The sequence below is a fragment of the Cyrtonyx montezumae genome, unplaced genomic scaffold, assembly GCF_038088225.1.
Source record: "Cyrtonyx montezumae isolate F1298 unplaced genomic scaffold, pur_monq_1.0 scaffold_8, whole genome shotgun sequence".
NCBI classification, from domain to species: Eukaryota; Metazoa; Chordata; class Aves; order Galliformes; family Odontophoridae; genus Cyrtonyx; species Cyrtonyx montezumae.
In genome coordinates this window covers 91,417,788-91,443,361 of record NW_027072089.1, presented here as the reverse complement: position 1 = coordinate 91,443,361, position 25,574 = coordinate 91,417,788, and the positions used below count along the sequence as shown (strand labels likewise).

Sequence of the window (25,574 nt, the reverse complement as noted above, 5' to 3'; positions counted from 1 at the left end):
TCCCACTTGTCTATTAATAGGAATATGAAACACACTGATTTCAATTTTTATTCTCCTAAGGGGATTTTCTTTAATGAGCGTCACGGTGTTATCCGTGACAGGGACACAAGGGGAAAAAAAAAAAAAGAGAGAGGTAGGAAACAAAACCTGCACCGTCGGTGGCCAAGCGGCTGCCCAAGCAGAGCCGTGCACGCTGAATGACGAGGGACGCAATGGGATTGCCTGGTCACAGCCTGTACCAGAGCCGGCGCGAGTTGCTAACCCCCCCTCCCTCCCTTGCTCTCTTCTGGCGCGCCAGAGTTAGAAGGAGAGGCGGCTGCATTCTTTTACTTAAAAGGTTGCCGGGGGCAGGGGGGCGGGATGAATTAATTCCCCTTTTCTCTAGCACCTTGTTCTATAGCGCCTGTATCTCAAATAAAGGCTCTGACACCGCCTTTGTTTACTTTACAATAGGGGAGAGGGAAGGGTACTGAGATAACAGATAGCACTAAAAAAAAAAAAAATTAAACAGCAGCTATTCGAGGAGGAACGGTAATTTTACTAAATCTGACAAAATCGAACAAAACTGGAAGAGACAAAAGTGTCCAAAATCTGAGATGTTAGGTTAGTAAAACTGCAGGGGAGGCACAGGCCGAGAGAAAGCGCATCAGAGTGAGCTGCTTGCATCCCGTCCGGAACTCTACCCCTCTTCCTCTCCCCGCCAGAGTATTAACTCCCGACATGATGTTCTGATGTGGAATACCAGCATCAAAACCACAATAGTGAGGAAAAACTTCTGACTCTGTTCTGTAATGTGCCAAATCCTTGGATACTGGCTGAAGTATTACCACTTTTTGGAATTGAGTATTCCAGCTCTAATTATTTCTAAATATGTAATATAAAGTCTAGCATTATAAACAGTCTTCTGTTAGTAACTCTTGAATTTGTCAGCACTGATTTCTGTGACTTCACAATCTGCAGGTACCTCAGAAGAGCAAAGAAGGGTCACTGTGTTTCTCAAAGTACTTGTCTTTTTAGTCCACAGATGGAGCAAAAGGTATCATTAACCTTTTCTTTTTTTAAAGAGAAAACAAACTACACAGGATCTGTTGGAGAAGAGATATGTCACTTCTCTCAACCTTTAGTCTTCTACTTCCACTACTCAATAATAGTTGTTTTGCAAGGGAGACTGCATTTTCTGCAATGATGAGACAATTAACCAATTGTCAGAAGATATTCTTGAAAACAGCTGTAATATTTATCTTCACTTTCATGACAACACCTTTAATTTGATCATTAAATATATAAATAAAATAATAAAATTAATAGAAACATGACCAACAGAAGAGGATGGCTTCTTTTATTTCCTTCAAAAGAGGTAAGTGCTAATGGTGAAAATTGAAGGACTACCTTTTGACATCCTTTTTGGCAGCAGAAATACTAGATCTATCTGTCAGAGTTGAAGGAAAGGTGTGCTAATAGTTTTCTTTTAATCACTCTTCGAAGAATCCTTTGTTTCATATAGTTACATTCATCTTCGAAGTATTCTTTTGAAAGTGTAGCATGCAGCAGAGAAAGCCAAAACCTTGCAAGATGGAGCTGGAGTGCCCATTCCTCAAATCAAGGGGTGGCAGAGATAAGCATCTCAAACACAAACCTTGCAAGGCCAAGCCCAGAGGGATGAATCAGAGGGCACTGAGGAAGACAAACAGTCTTCATCTCGAAGACAACCTGAAGGAATGTGCAACCCCTAGAGACTAGCCATGCAAGTGTGGAAGAATAAAATGATCAACTGAAAGGAGGAGGGGACTTGAGGGAATTTTAAATAAGACACTGTATAAAAGAGAAGGGAACCATCTTCTTGGTGTGCATTGTTGGTGGAGCGGAGACTCCCCGGCACACCCAGCGCTGCTTGCTTATTGCTTTTCACCTTTTGATTGTAATAAAATATTCCAAAATCTCCAATTAGACTCTGAGTGTTTGTGACAAATTCCATATAGCATTTCAGAGGGGGATATCCCGTGTTCTGAATTGGACATACTCCTACCCTTAAAGTAAGGCTAAGGGTAGACATTTTATCCAAGACATCTTAGTTTCTAACAACTTTATTAAATGGGCCTTCAAGGTACCATTCATCCACTCTATCTGTCCCGAACTCTGTGGATGCCATGGGGTGTGATATTCCCACCTTATCCCCAAGGCTTCTGCTAAACCTTTTAAAATTTGTCAAGGTACCATTCATCCACTCTATCTGTCCCGAACTCTGTGGATGCCATGGGGTGTGATATTCCCACCTTATCCCCAAGGCTTCTGCTAAACCTTTTAAAATTTGGGAGGTCAAATGGGTTCCTTGAGCGGAATCGATTACCCCTGTCAAACCATATCTAGGGATAATGTCTTCTAAGAGATGTTTGGCCACTGTTTGAGCAGTGCCAAACGCCTCTATCCAACAAGTTAATAGGTCTACTATTACTAGCAAATACTTTTACCTTGCTGCCTTTGGTAATTCAGTAAAATCTATCTGTTCTTATTCAAAAGGTCTTTGTGCCAATGGTCTCCCTCCTGAGGATGTTTGTCATAGATTTCATTTGTTAACCTTTTGGAAAATTAAGCAAACCCTAGCTTCTTGCTTTGCTATTTCAAATATCCCTATGCACCCATAGAATTTTAAGAAACGGTCTGCCAATGCCCTACTTCCCCACTGGCTTCTCTGGTGCATTTGCTGCACAAATCTTTGGGCAAAGATCTTGGGTAATAATTCCCGGCAATCGGGCAAAATCCACTTATTATCAGTCCATTTTACTCCTAATTTCTCTAAGCTCTCTCTTTCTTTTTGAGAACAGATTTTTGGTGTTTCCTTTTTGTCATCTTGGGTTTTCCTCTCTAGTGAGTATTAAAAGTGCTCCTCGCCTGCCCGATTAACTCAGTCTCTATTAAAGGATGCAATTGAGCTGGGGAGGCTTCTAATTTGTCTAGCCTTGCTTTTATTCCTTCCAGTCCTTCTAGAGGATAGATTTTTTTTTTTTTGAGGTACTCTATGTATAACAGTGTCACTGGTATCCTTTCAGTTACCCTTCAGAGCCTCTAGTAAGAGAGCTGCATTATGCTTTTCATTTTCTTTTGTCTTTTGAGTTCATCTGTCTATTTCTGCAGAGTTTTAACCAATCTCTGAAGTGACTCTGTAGTTTGGCTTTCTGATTTCAGCTGTTGGTCACAGAACTCTATGGCTGCAACCGGAGACAAATCTAATACTGCATAAGTAAATACCTTCCTTTTCCAGCTCGGGTACAACCATTTTTCTGCAGGACATTAATGTGCTCTGAAACACTCTGCAAGTTATGCCAGTTCTGCTGTACCCAGTGTCATAAGTGCTCAGAGTCTAATTGGAGATTTTGGAATATTTTATTACAATCAAAAGGTGAAAAGCAATAAGCAAGCAGCGCTGGGTGTGCCGGGGAGTCTCCGCTCCACCAACAATGCACACCAAGAAGACGGTTCCCTTCTCTTTTATACAGTGTCTTATTTAAAATTCCCTCAAGTCCCCTCCTCCTTTCGGTTAATCATTTTATTCTTCTATGTTTGCCTGGCTAGTCACTAGGCGGTTGCACATTCCTTCAGGTGATCTTTGGGATGAAGTCTGTTTGTCTTCCTCAGTGCCCCCTGATTCATCCCCTCCAGGCTTGGCCTTGCAAGGTTTGTGTTTGAGATGCTTATCTCTGCCACCCCTTGATTTGAGGAATGGGCACTCCAGCTCCATCTTGCAAGGTTTTGTGTTTGAAATGCAGATAGAGTTCTGTTCTCCGTTTATCTTTCCATGCCTTATAAGGAAATTTTACTCCTTTAAGCAATTTTCTCTGCCGACTGTGGTTAAGGCTAGCTATTGTATCAGTATCCTTGACACTGTGTCTTTTGACACAAATCACGTCCACATGTTTTACACCATTTACTAGTAACCTGAAGAGTCAGATCATGAAGTTATGTCAGAGATAAAAAAATACTTTCAAGTTCCTATAGGCTTTACCAGTTCTGTTCGTGCTGTGTACTTTAGTATATTTTCCAGATTCTGAATTCATCCTTCATGCTATGCTGATATTTAGCAAAGGAACATTAGATCAAAAAGTGTCATGGTTTTATTATTTGTTATCTATGTTCCACATCATAACATCATGTAGTGCACTGGGAGTTAAATAATTAATGCTGCAGTTCCATGGATTGTCGATAGTTCCAGGTATACCTGTCTCAGAAGAAAAGAAATACATACTCCAGAGGACTTTGCATTACTTTTTGTTTCCATTTTCCACTCAGAGGAAAAGATAAAGCTATTTGCATGTAACAAGATGCCCTTTCTTTTCCCTTTCTGCTCATCTTGACAGCAGTTTTTTCTTCAGCATTAGAGTAAGGCCTTCAGTTTTTGGACACTCTCATTTTATTTAACTTATTAGCTTCAATTCCAATTGCATTGCATTATATTGTGTTATTTTGCATTATATTATATGCATATAATATAATAAGTATCTTATTTAGTAAAATAGCTTTCTTCCTCAGATAGTTGCTGCTGTTTTGTTTCTAGACCCATCTCCCTACCTTTTTCCCTTTCCTGAGGCATGGATCTGTGCGTTCACCCACCCCATTAGTCACAGAACTGGGCTGAACCAGCCCCTAAACCATTGACAGTAAGTTAGTTACTTCATGTACTCAGTAACATGGCAAGGTATAGCTAGAAACAAAGTAGGAAAAAAAATCAGAACAGATGAATTTGTTCTCCTACCTTGTTTTGAGTTAAAATGTGTAGTCTTTTAAGGAAGAAAACATACTATACTTACTATGTGGATGCTTTTGGATATCAGTATGTTCATACAAAAACAAAGAGAACTGAGAGATGAACTATCTAATTATATTTGCTTTTTTTCATTTTATATTCAGAAGAAATAGTCCTTAACATCCCAGCAGGATCCATCTCCTGAAATGGTAAATAGTAAGTGTTATATGAGTGCATAGTGATTTGGTCTGGATGTGAAAAAGCATATTCACTGCTGTTGGAATGAGGAATTTCTGCACATAACTAAGTTAAATTTTAGGTATCTAACTAACAGAAATAGTACTTGCAGAGTAGATGCATACCTCTAGTTTATAGATTCATATTTTTGGACTTATGCCCTTAGTGTTAGAAATAGCAAAACTAACATGACAAGCCTTTAGAGAGAATTAGCCTTTAATAGCTCTCTTTTTGCTTATTAATATAAATATTCAATGTAAAAGAAGTACTGTTTCATTAGTATATGGAGGTCATATCATGATAGTAACTGGCAATGGCCAGAGCTAACAAGATACCCAAGTAAGTCTTAATTTCATTCCTACTCACAAGACATAAGAGAAATAAACAGCGAACTGTGATATAACAGTTAAGAATACATATATATAACAGCTAATATATAATATAAATATAAATAAATATAAATATAGTATAAATATAATATAAATATAAATATAACAGCTAATAATAAACAGCTAAGAAATAAACAGCAAACTGTTAAACAGAACTAGTCGGTCTATAAAGCAGAAAAACTCAAAGAATTCCAGCTAAGTCCAGGACTGGTCATCACAAAAAAACACGACTTTTACTATGTTGCTGCTTTTCATTCATCAGTTTTCCAGTAAATTTATGCCTTTCTTCATATTTTTATCAAACTGATGACATTTGAAACTAATTTTTACAGGATAAACTTATACTGGTGTAATTACTGCATTCATTCACTGGATGATAATAATGATGAAGTAAATTATATATTTCACCATTGATTTCTTGTGATTCAGGAGAAAAGACACTGGGATGCTGTCATACAAAGATCACCTACCAGTCAGTCAAGTAGTGGTTGGAGATATTGACCGGCCTGGGTCTGAAGCAAAGATATCTGTGGGTCCTGTGCATTGTCAAGGAGATCGTAAGTTGGCTCTTTCCTTCCTCTTAGTGCTGTATAGAAAGAATAAATCATTACAAAATTATAATTTAGTTGATTCCACATCTACAATTAAGTATGTGGCAGCCTAGTCAAGCATGGAAGAATTATGTGACTTGACAAACTTTGTCTAAGAAACTGCATGTTCATCTTTGTATTTAAAATGTTCTTTTGGGCATCTTTATGGTAATGTGGCAACATAGATTATTCAAGTAAGTTTATGTAGGTAAAAACAGTGATACGGATTTGTGTAAGAAGTTCTCCAAACATCCAGTGCTGAAAAACCCTAGAACATGGGTAACCAATCTCTTGTCTTGCCTGGGCAGAATTTAGAGATTAGAAATTGTCTTGGCCACAAATACATAGGTCATTCCAAAAGTAATGCCTCATATTTATTTCCATGGAAACAACAACAGATACAAAGAACACAATTTTACTATTTGATAGAGCAAATTCTCAGCAACAAAACACTATTTCTCAGCATTTCTCACCACCATTAGCTATATATTTTCACCAGCAATGAACAAGAGCCTACATGCCAAACTCATAACAATCTGGAAAACTGTCACCACTCCTGAAACACATCATCCACTGCCTTATTGTGACTACATTCACAATTTGGACTCAATAACAATCAACAAAAGTGCTGATGAATGTCAATGGGTACAATTTTTTTCACATAGAGGAATTCAGTGACAAACCATGATTCATAGGCCCTTCCATGTCACATGCCATTTTGTCAGACTGCCCCTCTGCTGCCATCTGTCACACAGCAGAAGAATGTAATGGAATATAAGTGGGAAGGTTTAACTTCCATTCTGTGCCACATACATCTACTTTTGATGTTATGGCCCAGCATAATAAATCAGGAGGCATTACTTTTGGAGCAGCCTTCACAAAATATACACTAACAGTAATATAAAAGTAAAAAAAAAATTTGTTGTGGTTTTGTGGATTTGATGCTGGTATTCTACATCAGAACATCATGCAGGCAGTTAAGGAGTTAATGCTGTTGGGGAGCAGTAGAGGGGCAGAGCTCCACACCAGATGCTCTCTTGCTCAGTGCGCTCTTTTGGCTGCTGTGGAAATTCACCCCTGCAGTTCCTCCCTAACGTAAGCTCCTACCTTTTGGTTTGGAAACTTTCTCTATATCAATTGTTCAGTTTTATTAGATTTAATAAATTTACTGTTCCTTCTTAAATCGTGCCGTTGTTTTTTGTAGACCCATCTATTCCGTCAGTTACCCCCTCACCCCGGAGTGCATGGCTCTGCTTGGGCGGCCGCATGGCCACTGACGTGCAGTATTTTTTTTCCATTCCCTCTCCCTTCTCAATTTCCCTTGGGTCACTGTCACAGATAACACCATGACAATATTTTAAATATTTTTCTTAAAACGTTAAAAAGAGACAGAGAGAGAGAAAGAGAGCAAGAAGCATGCATGGTATATGTATATATATATGTATAGTATAGCCTAGAGAATCGTTGCTTTTGTTAATTCTAGTGCATGGTTGGAGTTGAGTAACCCAAAACAGCTGGGGTTATAGTTAAAACATACATGCCAATTCAGGGGTAGGTGAAAGATCCCCACCCAAGTTCTTAGGGTGGATGGTACGAGTTGCCTATTTCAGCCAGAGGAGTGGTCTGGTTTTGTCACAGTTGAAATATGAGTTTTAGAAGATCCTAGGCCTGGTGATGTATCACCAGTGATGTGCCAGAAGAGAAAACCATTGCTCCACCAGAGAAGAATCCCACTTGGGAAGGAAAATATCCTATTCCTGAAGACGGGTAATCTGAGCAAGAAGACAGAAGTGGCATACGATTCTTCTGTTGAAGCAATCTGATTTGGAGAGGATGGTCAGAGTAGCCAATGGGCAGAACTGTGTGGATGGTGTGAAGGAAGGAACTCAGTGACAGCACACTGAATATCTGTGTGTATAGTTGGGCTGTGTACTGGGGATTCACTCTTTGGATTGCACAGTGGACCACCTAGGAATGAACTATTCCTGTCTAACCAATCCAGGTCAGAGATACATAGACATACAGAATGTGGTTAAACACAATACTGTATATACCTACCATGTTTCTGGCCACCAGCCTCTACAATCACTGAGAAATGACGAAGCCAACATGTTAGCTTGAGTTAGGATTGAGGATTCACCACCCAAGAACATCGCCCCCTGACTATATCAGAAGCTGTGGCATGATGGGCAAGACAATGTGAGCACCTGCTAAAACACAAGGGCTGACCATACAACTGCCTGATGTTGTCCAGACATGCTGAGACTATGACCCTTGCTTCAAGATAAGACCGAGATTGTAGCCCTTCTTGCTAGAGGACACATGTCACGCTCCAATATAAAGGAGGGAGATGAGGTTCTTTGATTATGTGTATACCTGGCAAGAGATTAAGAAACAACAGTTCAAATGTTGGTCCAATCAGTTTATTACCAGTATTGACCAGGGAGATGGGGAGGAGGAAGGTGGATACTGTTACCAATAAGGATGATGGGGAAGGGAAGGCGAACGATAGGAAAGATAGGAAAGAAGCAAGGATTTGTACAACACAGGGAAAGTCACCAGCCAGGATCCTAGGGGTGGTCTGGTTGCTAGAGGCTCTGGTAGTCTGAGGCAGAAGAGCAGGGATGGCAGAAGCGGGGAGAACAGCAGCAGTGAAGGGAAGCCTTGAACAGCAAACAGTTGTCCCGGAGAAGCGGCACTGGGTCAGCACAGGAGAAGCAGCGTGGGGTCAGCCCAGGAACAGCATCAGTCAGCACTGGAGAAGCAGTGAGGGGTCGGCACCGGGAGGGGCAGCAGCAAAAAGTGATCAGCTTATGAGGTCTCTCCTAAGAGAAGGCCTCTCCGGGAAGCAGCAAACAGTGATCAGCTCATGAGGGTTCAGATGATAGAATCCCTCGAAGGAGCAGGGAGGTCAAGGAGAAAGCAGCACGTCTCAGGCAGCAGGCCCAGGAGGGACAGCAGCAGGGATCAGCTCATGAGGTCTCTGATGGAAGGGCACCTCTTCTCATGGAGATCAATCCCTCTTTTATCCTCCATTTTTCCTGCCTACATGACAAATCCTGTGCTAGGATGCCAGGCAAGCATCTCCTGAGATGGCTATCTCCCCACAGAGATGAGTACCACACAAAAGAGTGTTCAGCGGCCACTGAGCTGCAGTTTATCTCACTTTCATTGCCCCAGGACATGCCCATCTGCTTGTCCCTTAGACAAAGGATTTCGCAGCCCTTGCCCAGGACTTGCTTGGACATGTTCAGACATGTTCATCAGCAAACTTCGAGGCAATGGTACAAAATAATAGTCTCTTACAACACAATCCTCTACAACAATGGCAAGTTGATTACACTGGGCCCCTCCCTCAGTCTGAGGGGGTGAGTTATGCCCTGACCTGCACTGACACATCAAGTGAGCAAGTTCTATCCAAGGCCAAGAGCAAACCAGACACCTCAAGTCCTTGGGAGAGACCAAGGGACTTATTTCACTGGTGCAATGGTATAACACTGGGCAGAAGTAAACAACATTGAGTGCAATAACACCTGCAGTGTAATCCAATGGGGGCAGGACTTATTGAATGCTATAATGGTATTCTTGAGGCTGCCCTGAAAACAGACTCTCAGTCCCTGCAAGTGTGGACAAAAAGACTCTAGGAAACCCTGCAGAACCTGAATGATAGACCTAGAGATGGAAGATCCAGTGCTCTGAAGATGTTGTAGATGACATGAGCCTCCCTACTTAGAACAGAAATTATGGGTACTGATAATTGGATAAGACCCCAAATTGGTGATGATACTAATCTTCTGCTCCCTGCCCCTGAAAACCTAGAACCAACTACCCATAAAATAGAAAGACCTTGACTGAAGTGGTGCACCTTGTGCAACTTTTTGGAGGCTGGGGGATAGGTAGTCTCCCTGGGTAATAGGCATGTGGCCTGCAGACATAGTGGTCAACACTCCAGATTTCATTCCTAAGGGGACCTTAATCACATCCCTATGGCAAGTCAGGACTCTTTCTCCTTTTGGTACCTGATACAGTTATGCAGCCTCAGATATCAGGCCAAAGGGTATGGTACCTATGGCCAGGGCACGTCCTAGTGCAAGCTGAAGGGCTGACCTAGGTCAGCCTGTATCTTGCCATGGAGGGCGGACCTACCCTTTCTTGTAATTCTAAAACATCTATAGTACTTGCCTCCCAGTGAGTCTCCAGGGTCACTGTGAGGAGATACATAATGTCAAGACGCTCCAGTGTCACAGTGAGATCAGTGTGACACCTGGTGATGGACTATGTGAGACTGATGGAACACAAGCTGCACCTTCACTGATCTGAACAACTGTGTGCATCCAGAAAAATAATCAAGTACTGGCCCATGAAGGAATACAGACATTAAACATGAACCAGTCATCAATTCTCATATTTTTGCAATCTACATTGTGATGGGCAATTGTACAAGTGTCACAGTGTATTTGATCACCATAATGGAAAGGGCTTACCTTTAACCTGCTTTAAACTGTCAAGGGGTGGAGTATAGTGGACATGTTAAGATGTGGGTTGAACCAGTGACTGAGCACCTGGTAGGAAGACAGAGCCAACCCAGGGTAGGTCAGATGCATGCAATGCACCTGAGTGTCCAGAAGGGGTAGAGTCAGGATCCGCTCCTTCCTAGACCTCATTTAAGGGTTGGTAATGGAGGTGAGGGTATCTCATCTGGAGATCCCTGCCTACCTGAGGATCTTACAGGCCTACTGAAGCTAAGGAGTTTATTTCCCTTATTTCAACATCCACTGCTGTCATGTTTGAGTGGATCCTCCCTTGCTGCAGCCTGGCATCTTACTGCCCTACTGTCACTGTGCTTTCCATTGCATCACACCTATATATTATGAAACTTTTTATGCTTATGACATAACACTACTTTGCATTAATTATTGACTCTATTGCTAGCAAGTACTGTTATAGTGCTTGAATATCATTAATGACAATCTTTTCCCAGTGGAAACATATTAGAGGGTTCTTTGGGGCTTACATTAATTGTGGTTGTACAGCTTTGCTTCATTTATTAGATTCTTTCTGTGGTACATCGAGATCAGAAATGTCTATTGTCATTGTAAAGTAAACAAAGGTGGTGACAGTGCCTTCATTTAAAGTGCAGGTGCTATAGAGCAAGATACTAAAGGAAAGTGGAATTAACTCACCCCTCCTGGCAACCATTTGGATTAAGGAATGCAGCCACCTCTTGTTCAAACTCTGGCGCGCTGGAAGGAAGGGAGTGAGGGGAGGGGGGCAACCTGCACAGGCTCTGAGCATATCTGTGCTCCCGGAAGCACAGCTGGAAGTACCACCAAGAGGGAGAGACAGAGAGGACGGGTGGATCTGGACTACTCCACTCTGGTCACTCAGGTGCTCATTTACTGGTTCAGGCTGTGACCAGTCAATCCTATTGCAGTCATGTAGAGTAGTTTTGAAGACAGATTAGTTCTACATGAGGCAATATACAAATGCAAGACCTGTGCCTTAGGTGAGTCAGTGTTTTGTTCTTATGACTTATCACCTGTTAACTCAGTGTCACTACTGTGTTTACTGTGGTAACTGTACTGTACTGAAGACTTCTCTCAACAGCACATTATTGTACTACTCAAAATCATAAATCAGGAATTTGAGAATACAAACATCAGAAAATAGACATGACACAACCAGAAAAGAGGAAAGTAATAAAAGCAAGATGTAATGTTTTGTTTCAGTATGGACAGCACTGTAGCATATATTAACATTAAAAGCCTTGAATTTCAAGTCAGCTTCCAGAAAACACTGAAATGTTTCTTTCCTGTCTGTCTCATTCCTGCAGGGAACTACTGGAATGCTGCTTCCTTCATCACATCATCATCCTACCTTCACTTCTCCACTTTCCAAGGGGAGACTAGTGCAGACATCTCTTTCTATTTCAAAACATCAGCCTCAGATGGAGTATTTCTTGAGAATCTGGGGAACACCGACTTCATCAAACTGGAGCTGAAATGTAAGTGTCTGCTTTTTCCACAACTTTGCTTGGAACCTGAAGCAGATTCATATCAAGTAAATGATTTTAAGAAAAATGTATTGTTCAGTAAAACATGTAAACTCAGTAAAGTCAGGAAATAAACCTCCATATCAAACTGTCTGACTTGCTCTCAGGTTGCTACGAGGAACAACTGAAGTCTGTTGGGTTTTTTTTATTTATTTATAAAGGGAAGAAGTAGATAGAACTGGTAACACAGGTATAGAATGACACAGACTTAAAAATATTTGTCAAAATTATATGACAGATGTATTAATTTAAAGTATGTTTCTTCAGCTTTGGCAGAGACTAATCTAATCAGCACTGTAAGGATCCAGAGCTGAAAATGTACATGTGGTATTTAAAGTCACTGTAAAAAAAAATCTTATAAAATTAACACTTCTGCCAGCATTATCTGTTCATTCAGTTATTGATCTGAGAAAGAGGACATGATATCTCAAGAGAAAAATTAATTTCATTTAAACTACTTCTAATGTCCCAAGGGCGAACAAACTCCCGTGGCTGGGTGAGGGCGAGTGGTAGGCAAGCACCCATGGCTCATCTACTTCCTCTCTGCCTAACTCTCCAGCCTGTCAAGGTCTTGCTGAATGGCAGCACAGTCTTCTGGTGTGTCAGCCGTTCTTTTCAGCTTTGTATCATCAGCCAACTTGTTACTAATTTCTGTTTTCTGTAATCTACTGACAATCTACTGAAGCTCCTACTGAGTCATAGAAATCTGTTTGGTTCTTTTTTTCTTTTTTTTTTTTTTTTTTTTTGTATTAAACAGGGGACATGGCCCTTTCAGTAATAATGTGGCAGACATTTCTGATTTAATTTTCAATTTAAGTAGTACTTAGAGCTGTTTGAGGTGAGCATCTCCAGAGCTTTTTGTTCTTCTAATGCGTGAACTGTGTACTTAGCCTCTGAAGTTATCAGAGCAGATCTGCTGTTCACTTAGCTTAAAGGTGGCAAGAGCAATTAATAAAGGTGACCTGAGAACAACCACAAACCTTTTGAACTCAACACAGGTTAAATAATAGTAACATTATAGTTGTTTTCTGAATAAATTTACTAAATCAAGAATGTAGCAAAGTGCCTAAATACTGTTAAACAAGAGTCTTAAGTCTAAGCCTGCTGTGGCTTGGCATATGCCTCTATTCAACTATTACCTACAGTCCCTGAATCTAAGCCTTAGATTACAAGTATTTTATGGCAGAAATATCATCTGTAGAAACAGATGTAAGGTCAAATGTACTGCTGCTGTTCAAGGTTAAGAAATAATCCCTCTTGATTAAAACTATCTTGAATGTATTTGTGAAAACATACAGAGCAGACCATTTGAACATCATTACATTCATTCGAGCCTTTCTTCCTGGAAACTAAGCTTGAAAATTTCAGAGCCCTGGAAAACAATCCTTTCTGAATGTTGTTGTTTTGTGGTTTGGATTCCGGTATTCCACATCAGAACATCATGCAGGCAGGTAAGGAGTTAATGCTGTTGGGGAGCAGCAGAGGGGTGGAGCTCCCCACCAGATGCCAGGCTGCCGTGGAGCTTCAGCATGTGTGCTTCCCCTGCAATTCCTCCTTAATGTAAGCACACAGCTTTTGGTTTGGAAACTATCAGTTGTTCAATTTTATTAGATTTAATAAATTTACCGTTCCTTCTCAAATCGTGCCGTTGTTTTTTGTAGACCCATCTATTCCCTCAGTTTCCTCCTACCCCTCCAGAGAGCACAGCTCTGCTTGGGCGGCTGCGTGGCCACTGACGGTGCAATTGTTGTTTTTTTTCCTTTCCCTTTCTCTGTCCCTTCTCGATTTCCCTTGGGTCACTGTCACGGATAACTCCGTGACACTGAACATGAAGTTTATGCTAGTCACAGCTCAAAAAGAATTAAATACTGTGGTTTTAGCAACAAAGATAAAAACCTATAAATTCATGATTCAGAAAAGAGAATGAGTTTATCTAGTTTTCATTAGTTTGTTTCATTCTAACATGTACTTTATTGGAATTCACTGAAATAAAAATTAAAACCTGATTTTCAGGTTTTCACGTTTCTTGCATGGCTTACATGCCATCAACTTCTTTAAAGAGTTTACTTCCCTCTTACAGAAGTCCCATAAAACTGATATGTAATTTTTTTTCTTAATAAGAATATAAATGTAAGTCTAGGGTTTAAAGGCAATTCTATCTTATAAAGAATGTTCCCCTTGGCAGAGTACTTTCTAGCAAACCCATTGAATTATCTAGCAGAACTGTCATTTTGCACTAAAGCTTTTCATGTAATGGCATTTTTGATGTATTTGCTGCAAGGTGCTACACTTCAAACAGTGGTTATATTTTCTTTTTCTTTGCCTTTTTGTACAGACTCTAGGATTCTATGTTCAAATTTCATTATCAAAACAGAAAGCATGAATACATATTCTTCACTGTTCAGTGTTTAGCCAGTGTATCAAAATTCATGCAATTTTTTGCTGTCACTTGAGTCAACACTGCACAGCACTGCCTTCCCATGCCCTGGTTTAAGTTGACATGGTTTAAAAGTGCATGAGGCACCATCTCTAGCGCTGTTCAAGAAGCGTTTAGATGAGGTGCTAAGGGATTTGATTTAGTAGTTTAGTGGATAGGAATGGTGATAGGAGGATGGTTGGACTAGATGATCTTGTAGGTCCTTTCCAACCTAATGTACCTATGAACCTATGAAGGTCTGGCTGCTGCTGAGTAATGAGTGCCTTTAAATCCCAGGGATGGGATTGGCTGCATGAGGCCTGCAGGTCAGATATGCCTGGGTTAGGAACCTAAGGTGCTGTGGAGTCCAGAACTGGAAAAGGACTGTTGGTGTGATGCATCCACTGTTTGGTTTCCATAAACATTCAACAAATATCCATGAACGTCAATTGGTGCAACTTTGTTAAGCATGTAAGAATTCAATTGCACACTTCTACTGCCATAACCACAGTATCTGCCTCTGTTGTCATGAAACAATTAACTAGAAGGCATTACTTTCAGAGCAGCCCTTATATATTTTAAATTGTTTTTTCTTTAATTTGAATTACATATGTAAGTGTTGGAAATTGTTTGGTTATGTTATTAAAATACAAAATACTTTTATTGCTTTCACCAAAGGAATACATTTTTAAAGTAGAAAAAGATTTTGCATGACTAAATGATAAGATATAATGAAAGAGGAGGTGTTTCTAATAATAGTGAAATTGTATCCATAATACTTCAGATATTTATGCATGCGACTAATTAAATTTATGTCATTAGATTGATTTAATTGAATGTAACTATCTTTGGATTAAGCTTTTGCAAGAATATTTTAATGTGGTACATGATAAATGTTAATATAAAGCTTTGGCCAGATATTTTCCTAACACTTTGTAACATTTCATTATGGTTTAAATGCTATTCAAAAATAAATAGGAATTTAAATCATAATGAAGGTTAATTTTTAATTCACCCTTTGTTCAGTCCTTGTTTCTCTACTTTGCCTTGCTGTAGACCTTCTCCAGTAACTTTTTTTTTTCAGTCAGAAACATTTCACACATTTTCTTACATTTTGAAAGAAAATATCTTTGAAATAAACACAATCCTTTATTAGTTTATTAATAAAATTTTATTTTTGAAGAAAAGCATAAAAACAGTTACTATTACAAAACTGCCATTACACATTTTATACACCCAAAGTCAAAGACATAATCTCCACTGGGGAAGTGAGAGGTGGGAGTGGTGTCTACCCAGAAGTTAGTAAAAAAATAACAGTAAATGATTGCAAGTATAGTTTTCAGAGAAGGGAATCTTTGTTTAAACTTCTGATGAAAGGTTATCAAGATCCATCCACCCTGCCCCATCCTCCAACATCTTCACGTATGAATTAACTACATTATAAGTAAACTTGAGTTGTATTTTTTGGATTGTGATATCACAGTGCAGCAGGGTACTTAACCTGTTTGTGACCCCCAGATGGGCACAGAGAAACAAGTAGTAACAATGAAAATTTGCTTTTAAACTAGAAAAATCAATCAGCTTTTATTACTGTGAGCACCTGGCCAGATTTTCTGTCAGCTACAACTTTTTCAGTCTTAACTACAGTCTCCAGCATAGCTTTCACATAGTCCATAAACTATAGAGTAAGAAAAACACCACAAAAGAGAAAGTACACAAGCAAAGTGTTTTTATTCAAAATCGCACTATAAAAGAATAATGTACTGATACTTAGTTCTAAGGCCTGCACCAGACTATTAATACTTCTGTTATGATGTACCATTTACACAATTGTGTAATTTTTACAATGTTCTTATATTTTTCCATGCTTCTTCTGTAATCTAATTTCATGAAAGTTAGCACACAATTTTATTTTGCCCTTCATCCAACAAAAATTAACTGCCAGTTAAACAAAATCTTTAATATGCTGTATGAGGGAACTGTTTCGAAGACTTTGCGTCCCATTTGTTGTGCTGTCTTCTGCTGCATGGGAACAAGTCAGTTTCTGGTAAAGCACTGCAGTTCAAATGTACAGTGTAATATATGATTAGATAATACAGATACAAAAACACAGTTCTCCTTTTCTACTCACTGCACTGTCTGCAGTTTCCTTTATGTGAATCACCTTTCACAAAAGAGACCAGAAGATATTGCTGCCATATATTTTAAGCTTTAGTACCATTCAGGAGATGACTCGGCAACACCTTCAACTGAGATGCCCTTCCTGTCTTCCATGCAGCTAAGTAGTTATTGGAAGAGGGATGATTGGATTGGAGGTAACATTCTCTATCTGAAAGTATATTGCCTTAAAAGCAAGTAGGTATTTTTTCAAGGCCTGTTCCCAGCCTTAAGATGTTTGATCTTAAACAAGTTCTTTCACATATCTTTGATTTGGTATCCTGCTTAAGTCGGACAGATAATGACACCTTTCATTCTCAGTGTCCAGAGCTGAAAATTGCTAGACAAACTGAAATACAATCATGGAAATATGAGAGTTGATTTAAAGAGTTTATCTACTAGATAGCTGTAATGCAGTTAGCATAACTTAAGTAATTAATAATTAATAATCATCTTCTGAGAACATGTTTAGCATTAGCATGAAAATTCATGATAAAATTGGTACTTTCATTTAAATGTAGTATTTTTGTCCCCCAGGGCAATCTAATCTATTGTGTAGGAAGGCTGGTATTTTTAATTGATTAGTTGGTTACTTTTTGATTCTATTTTAAAGTGAGATAAAAATAACTGACTCTTACTCATTATAAAAATCAAATCCCTACTTATCATGGTCCTCGAAGAGATGCTTACTTTCGATGAGAAAGGCACCTTTCTCAATACTGTTTTCCCTTCATTTTAGCTCTGGTACAGCTATTCTTTCCCAGAATGCTGCTAATTGTGCATGTAAGTGGTTGTCTGCCAGTAGAAAGACATATAATTATCGTTCTTCCACAAGGTCAGAGAAGCCAGGAATATTCATCTTTTTACTATCACATACCTGGAGATTTAGTCATTTTCAAGTAGCCTTTATGCTTTGGAGAAGGTAAAGGCACGTTTCCAGCAGTTCAATATTCCCCCTCCGCTGCAATCAGCAAGTTGGGCTACCCTGGGGAAAAATCAGTGAAGGATTGTTCTCTGTTCTCTGATCCACCGTTCTGCTCCAAAGAAGTAAATTATCAGCTGTAAATGAGAAGTGCTGAGAGTGCATGAGGATATGCCTCTGATGTGGTTTTGTGATTTTTTTATTTTATTTTATTTTATTTATTTATTTTTGCTGCTGGTATTCCACATCAGAACATCATGTTGGGAGTTAAAGAGTTAATGCTCTGGTGGGGAGTGGAAGAAGGGTGGAGCTCTGGACCAGACACCATCTGCCCTCTGGCACGCTTTTCTCTCAGCTTTCTGCAGAGATAAAGCACATGTGCTTCCCCTGCAGTTTTACTAACATAAGCTCTCACATCTTGGTTACTTCTCTCTCCCAGTTTGTTCGATTTTGTTAGATTTAGTAAAGTATAATTCTTCTGCAAACCGTTGCTGTTGTTTTTAGTTTTTTTTTTTTAAACCCATCTGTTAACTCTGTACCCTTCCCGCTTGCAACCCCCCCACCTCCTCCCCCTCCCTCCCCCCCCAGAGCACACGGCTGTGCTTGGGTGGCCATGTTGCCACAGACAGTACGGTTTCTTTTTTCCTTTCCCTCTCTCGCTCCTTTTTCCTTGTGTCCCTGTCAAGGATATAACTGTGACAGTTATTGGTGGAGAATGCAGGCAGTCAAGAATCTCTACTTCATTGTAAGACTATTGCTTGAGGACTAAGGGCCATTATGTACCTTACAACGTATTGGTTTATTTTTAAGTTACTTATGATCAGTACAAGAGTTGTATAACCATTATTGTATAAGTGTATAACCGCTTAAGGGCACAGATGAAGATACCTGCCTGATCCCTATACATCCTGGCTAATGTAACAGACAATACAATGTCTGGACTGGTTTCCAGGTTCTCTTTTCAGTTGCTTATGCATGTTCAGGATGCCAGCTTAGGGACTGTGTTAACAGTTTCCCTGCATGTACTCTCTGCAATCATGTGGAGGAAGTCTTTCTCAAAACCAGAGAATGTTGAATGGCAGGGAATCTGGAGAGGCTTAGGAAAGAGATTAGAAGTGTGGGGACCCCAATGTCATGGGATTTTACTCTTGAACACCTGTGGGATCTTGAGAAACTAGGCAAGTATTTGAGTAAGGGATAATGAAGTTCAGAAAGATCTGAGGAGGAACGGTTTGCCTGGGGCTTGACTTGTGCTTACTGAGCTATATTTAATACTATTCTGCAGGGAGACAGTTTCCAGACTGAGGTCCGAATCAAAAAGGAAAACCTCCAAGTCAAACCTGACCAATCACAGGGAGCACCAGTATCAATGTCAGTTGCCCCTGTGGGAGGCCAGAAATGGAAACGGGTGTCCTCACATCTAGAACAGAAAAAAGAGGTGGAGGAAGAGGAGGAAGATCAAGGCAAAGGGCCCACCTCAAAACCACCACCACTGTGAAAGGCAACTAAGAAAAGTGACAGACATGGAGAGGAGAGTGATGATGAGGAAGTCACTGTTACCATTATTCATTGACTCCTGAAAATGACTGAAACCCGAGGCTCAAGAAAAGAGTTTATACAGTGCCTGGATGAAACTACTGTCACCTGGTTGCTTTGGTTCTGGGACAATGGGGCTGGTAGCGTGTCCCTAGATGGTAATAAAGCTCGCCAACTAGGAAGCATTGCCTGAGACCTAGCTGTCAACAGAGGGATTAGTAAATGGCTGAATGGAGTCACCACCCTCTGGGAACAAATGTTACTAGCTGAGAAGGAAAGACATCCCTACAAAGACAATCTGGAGCCTGCAATAAGGAGATGGGATACTGTTGAGAAAGGCATCCGATATTTGAGAGAAACAGTCATGGTGGAAATGTTGTATGATCCTATATATGTTCCTAACAATTCACACCAGCACTATAGTCCTGATGGAGTGAGAACTACACCTGATACATGGCGTAAGCTCTCAAGAACAGCACGAGAGAGGTATGCGAGTACACTAGTACCAACATTCAATAGATGCGAGGAACAACACAGAAGACCCTCAGTTTGTTAACTGATTCTTACACTTCAAAACTATGAACAATTCCTGTCATTGCACACTTCCATTTCAGCCATATCAAAGGTAGTAAAAAGACTAGATAAAATGGAGAAGGTACAGGAAGGCATACTGGATGAACTGTCCCTAGTGATCAATAGAGATGAACCCATGGCAGTATCAGAAACACCTGATGAAGACCAGGATGATCAAGAGAATCTGCTAAAGGAGCTGATCAAACTGATTAAAGTCTCAGATGTCAAAGGCAAAAGCCTCCCTGCTCAGGCTAATGACAGCAGTAATTCCATGTTCCGTGCAGCTCTGTGGAGCTACTTACCTGCAAATGGAGAAGTGGAGAAATGTCATTAAATGGAGAAGACACAAAGAAATGTCATTAAAAAAAAAAAAAAAACACTCCTGCACTGTGAGCATGGGTGAGAGAATTACAACACAGATTAACCAACAATGAAATGAAATTGCTCCAGTCACTGCAGGTAACCAAGAGAGGGGCCCTGCCCCCAGCCATTGGGCAGATAGGGATAACAGAGCGTATTGGACTGTGTGGATTAGATGGCCTGGCACATCAGAACCACAAAAATATAGGGCGCTGGTAGACACCAGTGCACAGTGCACTCTAATGCCCATAAAGGGACAGAACTGATTTATATTTCTGGAGTGACTGGGGGCTCTCATGAATTGTCTGTGTTGGAGGCAGAAATAAGCCTCACCGGAAAAGACTGGCAGAAGCATCTTATAGTGACTGGACAGGGGGCTCCATGCATACTCAGTATAGATTATCTCAGAAGGGGACATTTCAAGGATCCCAAGGGATACGAATGGGCTTTTGGAATAGTTGCTGTAGATGCAGACACCATTAAGCAGCTGTCTGTTTTACCAGGCCTGTCAGAAGATCCATCTATTGTGGGGGTACTGAACGTAAAGGAGCAGCAGGTACCAATTGCTACTAAAATGCCGCACAGACGACAGTACTGCAATAACAGGGATTCCTTGCTCCCCATTCATAACTTGATTCGTCAGCTAGAGAGCCAGGGAGTGATCAGCAAAACTCACTCACCTTTTAACAGCCCCATATGGCCGGTGCGTAAAGCCAGTGGAGAATGGAGGCTGATTGGTAGACTACTGTGGCCCGAATGAAGTCACACCTCCACTGAGTGCTGCTGTGCCAGATATGTTAGAATTACAGTATGAACTGGAGTCAAAAGCAGCCAAATGGTATGCCAACATTGACATTGCGAATGCCTTCTCTATTCCTTTGGCCACAGTGTGCAGACCACAGTTTGCTTTCACCTGAAGGGGAGTTCAGTACACCTGGAACCATTTGCCCCAGGGGTGGAAACTGATGCCGAGAAATCCAATAAAGTAACCTGACACACTAATGAAATATGTCAAACAGGCATTCCCTTTATTTCAGCACTGGGTGCATGGGGGATCTCTGCACCAAACATGCATACCAAAGAGAGAAACAAATACATATTTATAGGTGTAGCACATGCATATTCATCACATTCCAAACTCTGGTTATCAAGAGGATTAAATCTAAGGGTCAATTTTGCTGTAAATTTTCAAACCTTAAGGAGGGAGAGCTCCTCATCATTCCTGAAGAGAAACATCTGTTTGCTTATCTTTTTGGGACAATAGGATGTCCATCCTGCTTTCTTATTGACAAGTTTATTGGTTTGATTTATGCCCACCCCCATTTCTAAGTTTTTTTCTCTGTTTGTGTAACACATTTGGCCCAACAGATAAGGAGTAACACCTTCGGTGCCATGTACAAGTATTATTGTCCTTTGCGGTGATCAGCTTCTCCAAGCCAAACCCCGAAAAAGGCTGTTTGCCCCTATTTCTGCTTATCTTTACAACCATAAACAGAGACACTGAGGTGCTGCAACAACCATCTAGATAATTTGCAGTTGTCTTTACTATAGAGAAGCTGTTCTCATGATTCAATCCCCCCTCTTCATTATAATAGGCAAATTCTTTTGCCTATAGCATACATTTCTAGTAGTCCATTTCTAATAGTCCATTATTGCCTTCCTGAAATACTTCCCATACTTGGTGGTTTATGCAATTTCTTTTCCAGGTGGCATAATCATCTAAGCTCCTTCGACAGCACCAGAGAAAACACTGCACACTATACAAGTTAACACTATAAGAATAAACAGCACAACTATTGCTACAAACAGTTGCTTTATCCAGGCTAAATTAGGGAGCCAGTTAGTGAGCTTATTCCATCAGTCTGTAAATCCAAATGAGGTATAGTAAGAAGGTCTAAAGCCATTCTGTTCTGCAGAACTACTTTACTTGAAGAAATCTCTGTTTGCAAACCTTGGATGGCATCTAATGTTACATTCTCAATTCTCTCCACAGTGGCTGACACATTCACTATTGCTTTTTCTAATTCGCTTACTCCTAAGGTTGGAATTAGTCACTGAACAAAACTGTGAAATCCTGAGGGTCTTTCAATTAGTGGATTATTTACTCTTTTCGATCTTAACTAGTTCTTACATCAGATATCCCTCTGTGCGTGTCCCGGTCCAATTCAGTGGGAGTATTTTACGGGCATATCCATCTCCACATAGCCACCAATATCCAGAGGGGAGCTTACACAGCTTTTGCCTGCTTCTCATTAATGCTGTCTCCATTCCCACTATAGCTAATATATCTTTATCTCTGGACCATGTTGTAGAGCTATTAGTCCGAGGGTCACATTTTCTTCATTGTTGCCATCTAGCTGTTTCATTATCTCCAGTTATCATCCCAGAGTTACCATATTCCCAACTGCATCCCAAACCCATCAGATTTCTCCATCCAACATTTATTTGGTTTGTGCTATCGTTATTTCTGTCTATAAAAATGGACCATGTGTTAGTAATGACCAATAAGTCAAATTTTGGACCCAATTTATACTGCTTTTCTTCCCCATACTTATAGCTTCCCCCAACTTTTGCCATCTGATTTGTCACCCAATCTGGTATTGTCCAATTTAGTGCTGCTACTCCATAAAATGGCACCCTTCCCTCCCCTCTGGGAAGGGCTGTACATACCCAACAATAACAGACATTCAAAGCTTCACTAAGCTTTTCAGTTAACTTAATATAAGTATTCTCTGGCCAGGCTAAAGCAAAAGTTAAAGTTATACAGGATACATAAATATTAAGCATTTTGTTTCCTTATCATAAGTTTCAGAGGTCCATCGGGGGTGGCTGTCCACTCGGTGCCTGGGGCCTTAATTGACAACGGTTTACGGGCAGGTTCGACCCGGTTCTGTGGCGATTAGTGCAGGGGACCCACGGACCCACGCCCCAGGAAAGGGGTAGGGGGAAAGGGAAAAGGGAAAAGGGAGATGGGCCTAGAAACAAAACAGCAGCAATTATCTGAGGAGGAAAGCTAATTTACTAAATAGATATCAGAAAGCAAAATAACACAATATAATACAATATAATTGGAATTAAAGCTGATAAATCAAATAAAATGAGAAAGTGTCCGATAAACCGAAGGCCTTACGCTAACTCTGAAGGTGAGACGGCAGCAAGCACCAACTGCTGAGTTGATCCTGAAGGAAAGAGGGTGTCCCGTGACTGCAGACAGTTTTTATCTTTCCCCCTGAGCGTAAACACGTAAAAACGCAAAGCATCGCAAAGTCCTCTGGGGAATGTAGTTCTTCTCTTCTGAGACAGGTATACCTGGAAATATCAATGATCCACGGAGCTGGAGCATTAACTCTTTAACTCCAAATGCACTACATGATGTTATGATGTGGAATACCAGTACCAAAAATCATAAAACCATGACATTCCACCCCTTATTCCACATCACTACATCATGCTTGATATATATATAGAAGAACAATGATTAACATGCATTAAATACACACTCACACAACATATATATATGTATATACATAGAATTACTGACTGCACTCCCCCAACATCAAATTCCCTTGTGGTACACATTGAACATCCCCATTTTTCTGCATCACCCACCATGCGGACCCAGGTCCCTGAGCAAAGACAGTTCCACGGAGAGGTTTGCTCTTTCCAGAAGATGGAAGAACCTGAACTGCTTTTCCCAACATGTTCTTTACATGTACTACAGGGACCTTATCTCCCTCTACAGTAGGTAGAGATCCGGATTGGGCAGGACCATCGCGATTGATTGATCCTCTGGTTTTGACCAACCAGGTGGCTTCTGCCAAATGCTTCTCCCTGTGCTTAAATGTTCCACCGCCCATTGCTTTCAACATGGTTTTTAACAACCTGTTGTACCTTTCAATTTTACCAGAAGCTGGTGCGTGATAGGGGATATGATAAATCCATTCAATGCCATGATCTTTGGTCCAAGTATTTACAAGAGAATTTTTGAAATGAGTCCCATTATCTGACTGAGTTCTTTCTGGAGTGCCATGTCGCCATAGGACTTGTTTCTCAAGCCCTAAGATGGTGTTTCGGGCGGTAGCATGGGGTACTGCATATGTTTCAAGCCACCCAGTGGTTGCTTCCACCATGGTGAGCACATAACGCTTATCATTGCGAGATCGTGGCAAGGTGATATAATCAACCTGCCACGCCTCCCCATATTTATACTTTTCCCATCGCCCTTCCCCCCAAAGAGGTTTCATCCTCTTGGCTTATTTAATTGTGGTGCATGTATCACAGTCATGGATAACCTGTGCAATAGCATCCATAGTTAAGTCCACTCCTCAGTCTCTAGCCCATTTATATGTTGCATCTCTTCCTTGATGGCCCGAGGTCTTATGGGCCCATCGAGCTAAAAATAATTCACTCTTGTGTTGCCAGTACAAGTCTGCTTGAGCCACCTTAAGTTTGGCAGCTCGATCTGCCTGATGGTTATTTTGTTCCTCAGTTGCCCAGCTCTTAGGAACATGAGCATCTACCTGGCTCACCTTTATAACCATATGTTTTTTTGGGCAGCAATGTTTTTCCACAGTTCAGCAGCCCAAATAGGTTTACCCCTCTGTTGCCAGTTGTTTTGTTCCCACTGCTGTAACCACCCCCATAAAGCATTTCCACCATCCATGAGTCAGTAAAAAGGTAAAGTATTGGCCACCTCTCCCTTTCAGTCACATCTAAGGCCAGTTGGACAGCCTTTACTTCTGCAAATTGACTTGATTCTCCTTTTCCTTCAGTGGCCTCTGCAACTCGTCGTGTGTGGCTCCACACAGCAGATTTCCATCTGTGGTGCTTACCCACAATGCGACACGATCCATCTGTGAACAGGGCGTATCTCTTTTCATTGTCTGGTAGTTCATTATATGGTGGCGCCTCTTTGTCACGTGATACTTCCTCTGCTGGTGTTGTTCCAAACTTTTTAGCTTCTGGCCAGTCCATGATCACTTCTAGGATTCCTGGATGACTGAGATTCCCCATCTGAGCTCGCTGTGTAATCAGCGCAATCCATTTACTCCAAGTGGCATCAGTAGCATGATGGGTGGAGGGAACCTTTCCTTTGAACATCCAGCTCAGCACTGGCAGTCAAGGTGTAAGAAGGAGCTGAGTTTCAGTACTGATTACTTCAGAAGCAGCTCGAAGCCCCTCGTACGTGGCTAAGATCTCCTTCTCAGTTGGAGTGTCGCACTCCTCAGACCCCATGTACGCCCGACTCCAGAATCCAAGGTGTCGGCCTCGGGTCTCCAGGAGCTCTTTGCCACAAACTCCAAGTGGGACCTTCCTTTCCAGCAGCAGTGTAGAGGATGTTCTTTACATCCTGTCCCGTCCGCACTGGCCCCAGGGCCACGGCACGGTCTATCTCCTGCTTAATTTGCTCAAAAGCCTGCTGCTGCTCAGAGCCCCACACAAAATCATTCTTCTTCCATGTCACCCGATACAGAGGGCTCACAATGAGACTGTAGTTTAGAACATGCATTCTCCAAAAGCCTACTACACCCAAAAAAGCTTGGGTCTCTGTCTTACTTGTGGGTGGAGATATGGCAGTGATTTTGTTAATCACATCTGTAGGGA

At 40.9% G+C, this 25,574-nt stretch overlaps 1 protein-coding gene across 1 annotated transcript in view; it reads left to right on the top strand.

The window, feature by feature from the left end:
- Positions 1–25,574, top strand: part of CNTNAP2 (contactin associated protein 2) — a 677,682-nt gene that overhangs the window by 573,031 nt on the left and 79,077 nt on the right. The window contains exons 15-16 of the mRNA XM_065752999.1: positions 5,794–5,921; positions 11,788–11,958. Coding sequence (XP_065609071.1) covers positions 5,794–5,921; positions 11,788–11,958 — 299 coding nt within the window. The remainder of the gene's footprint in view (positions 1–5,793; positions 5,922–11,787; positions 11,959–25,574) is intronic.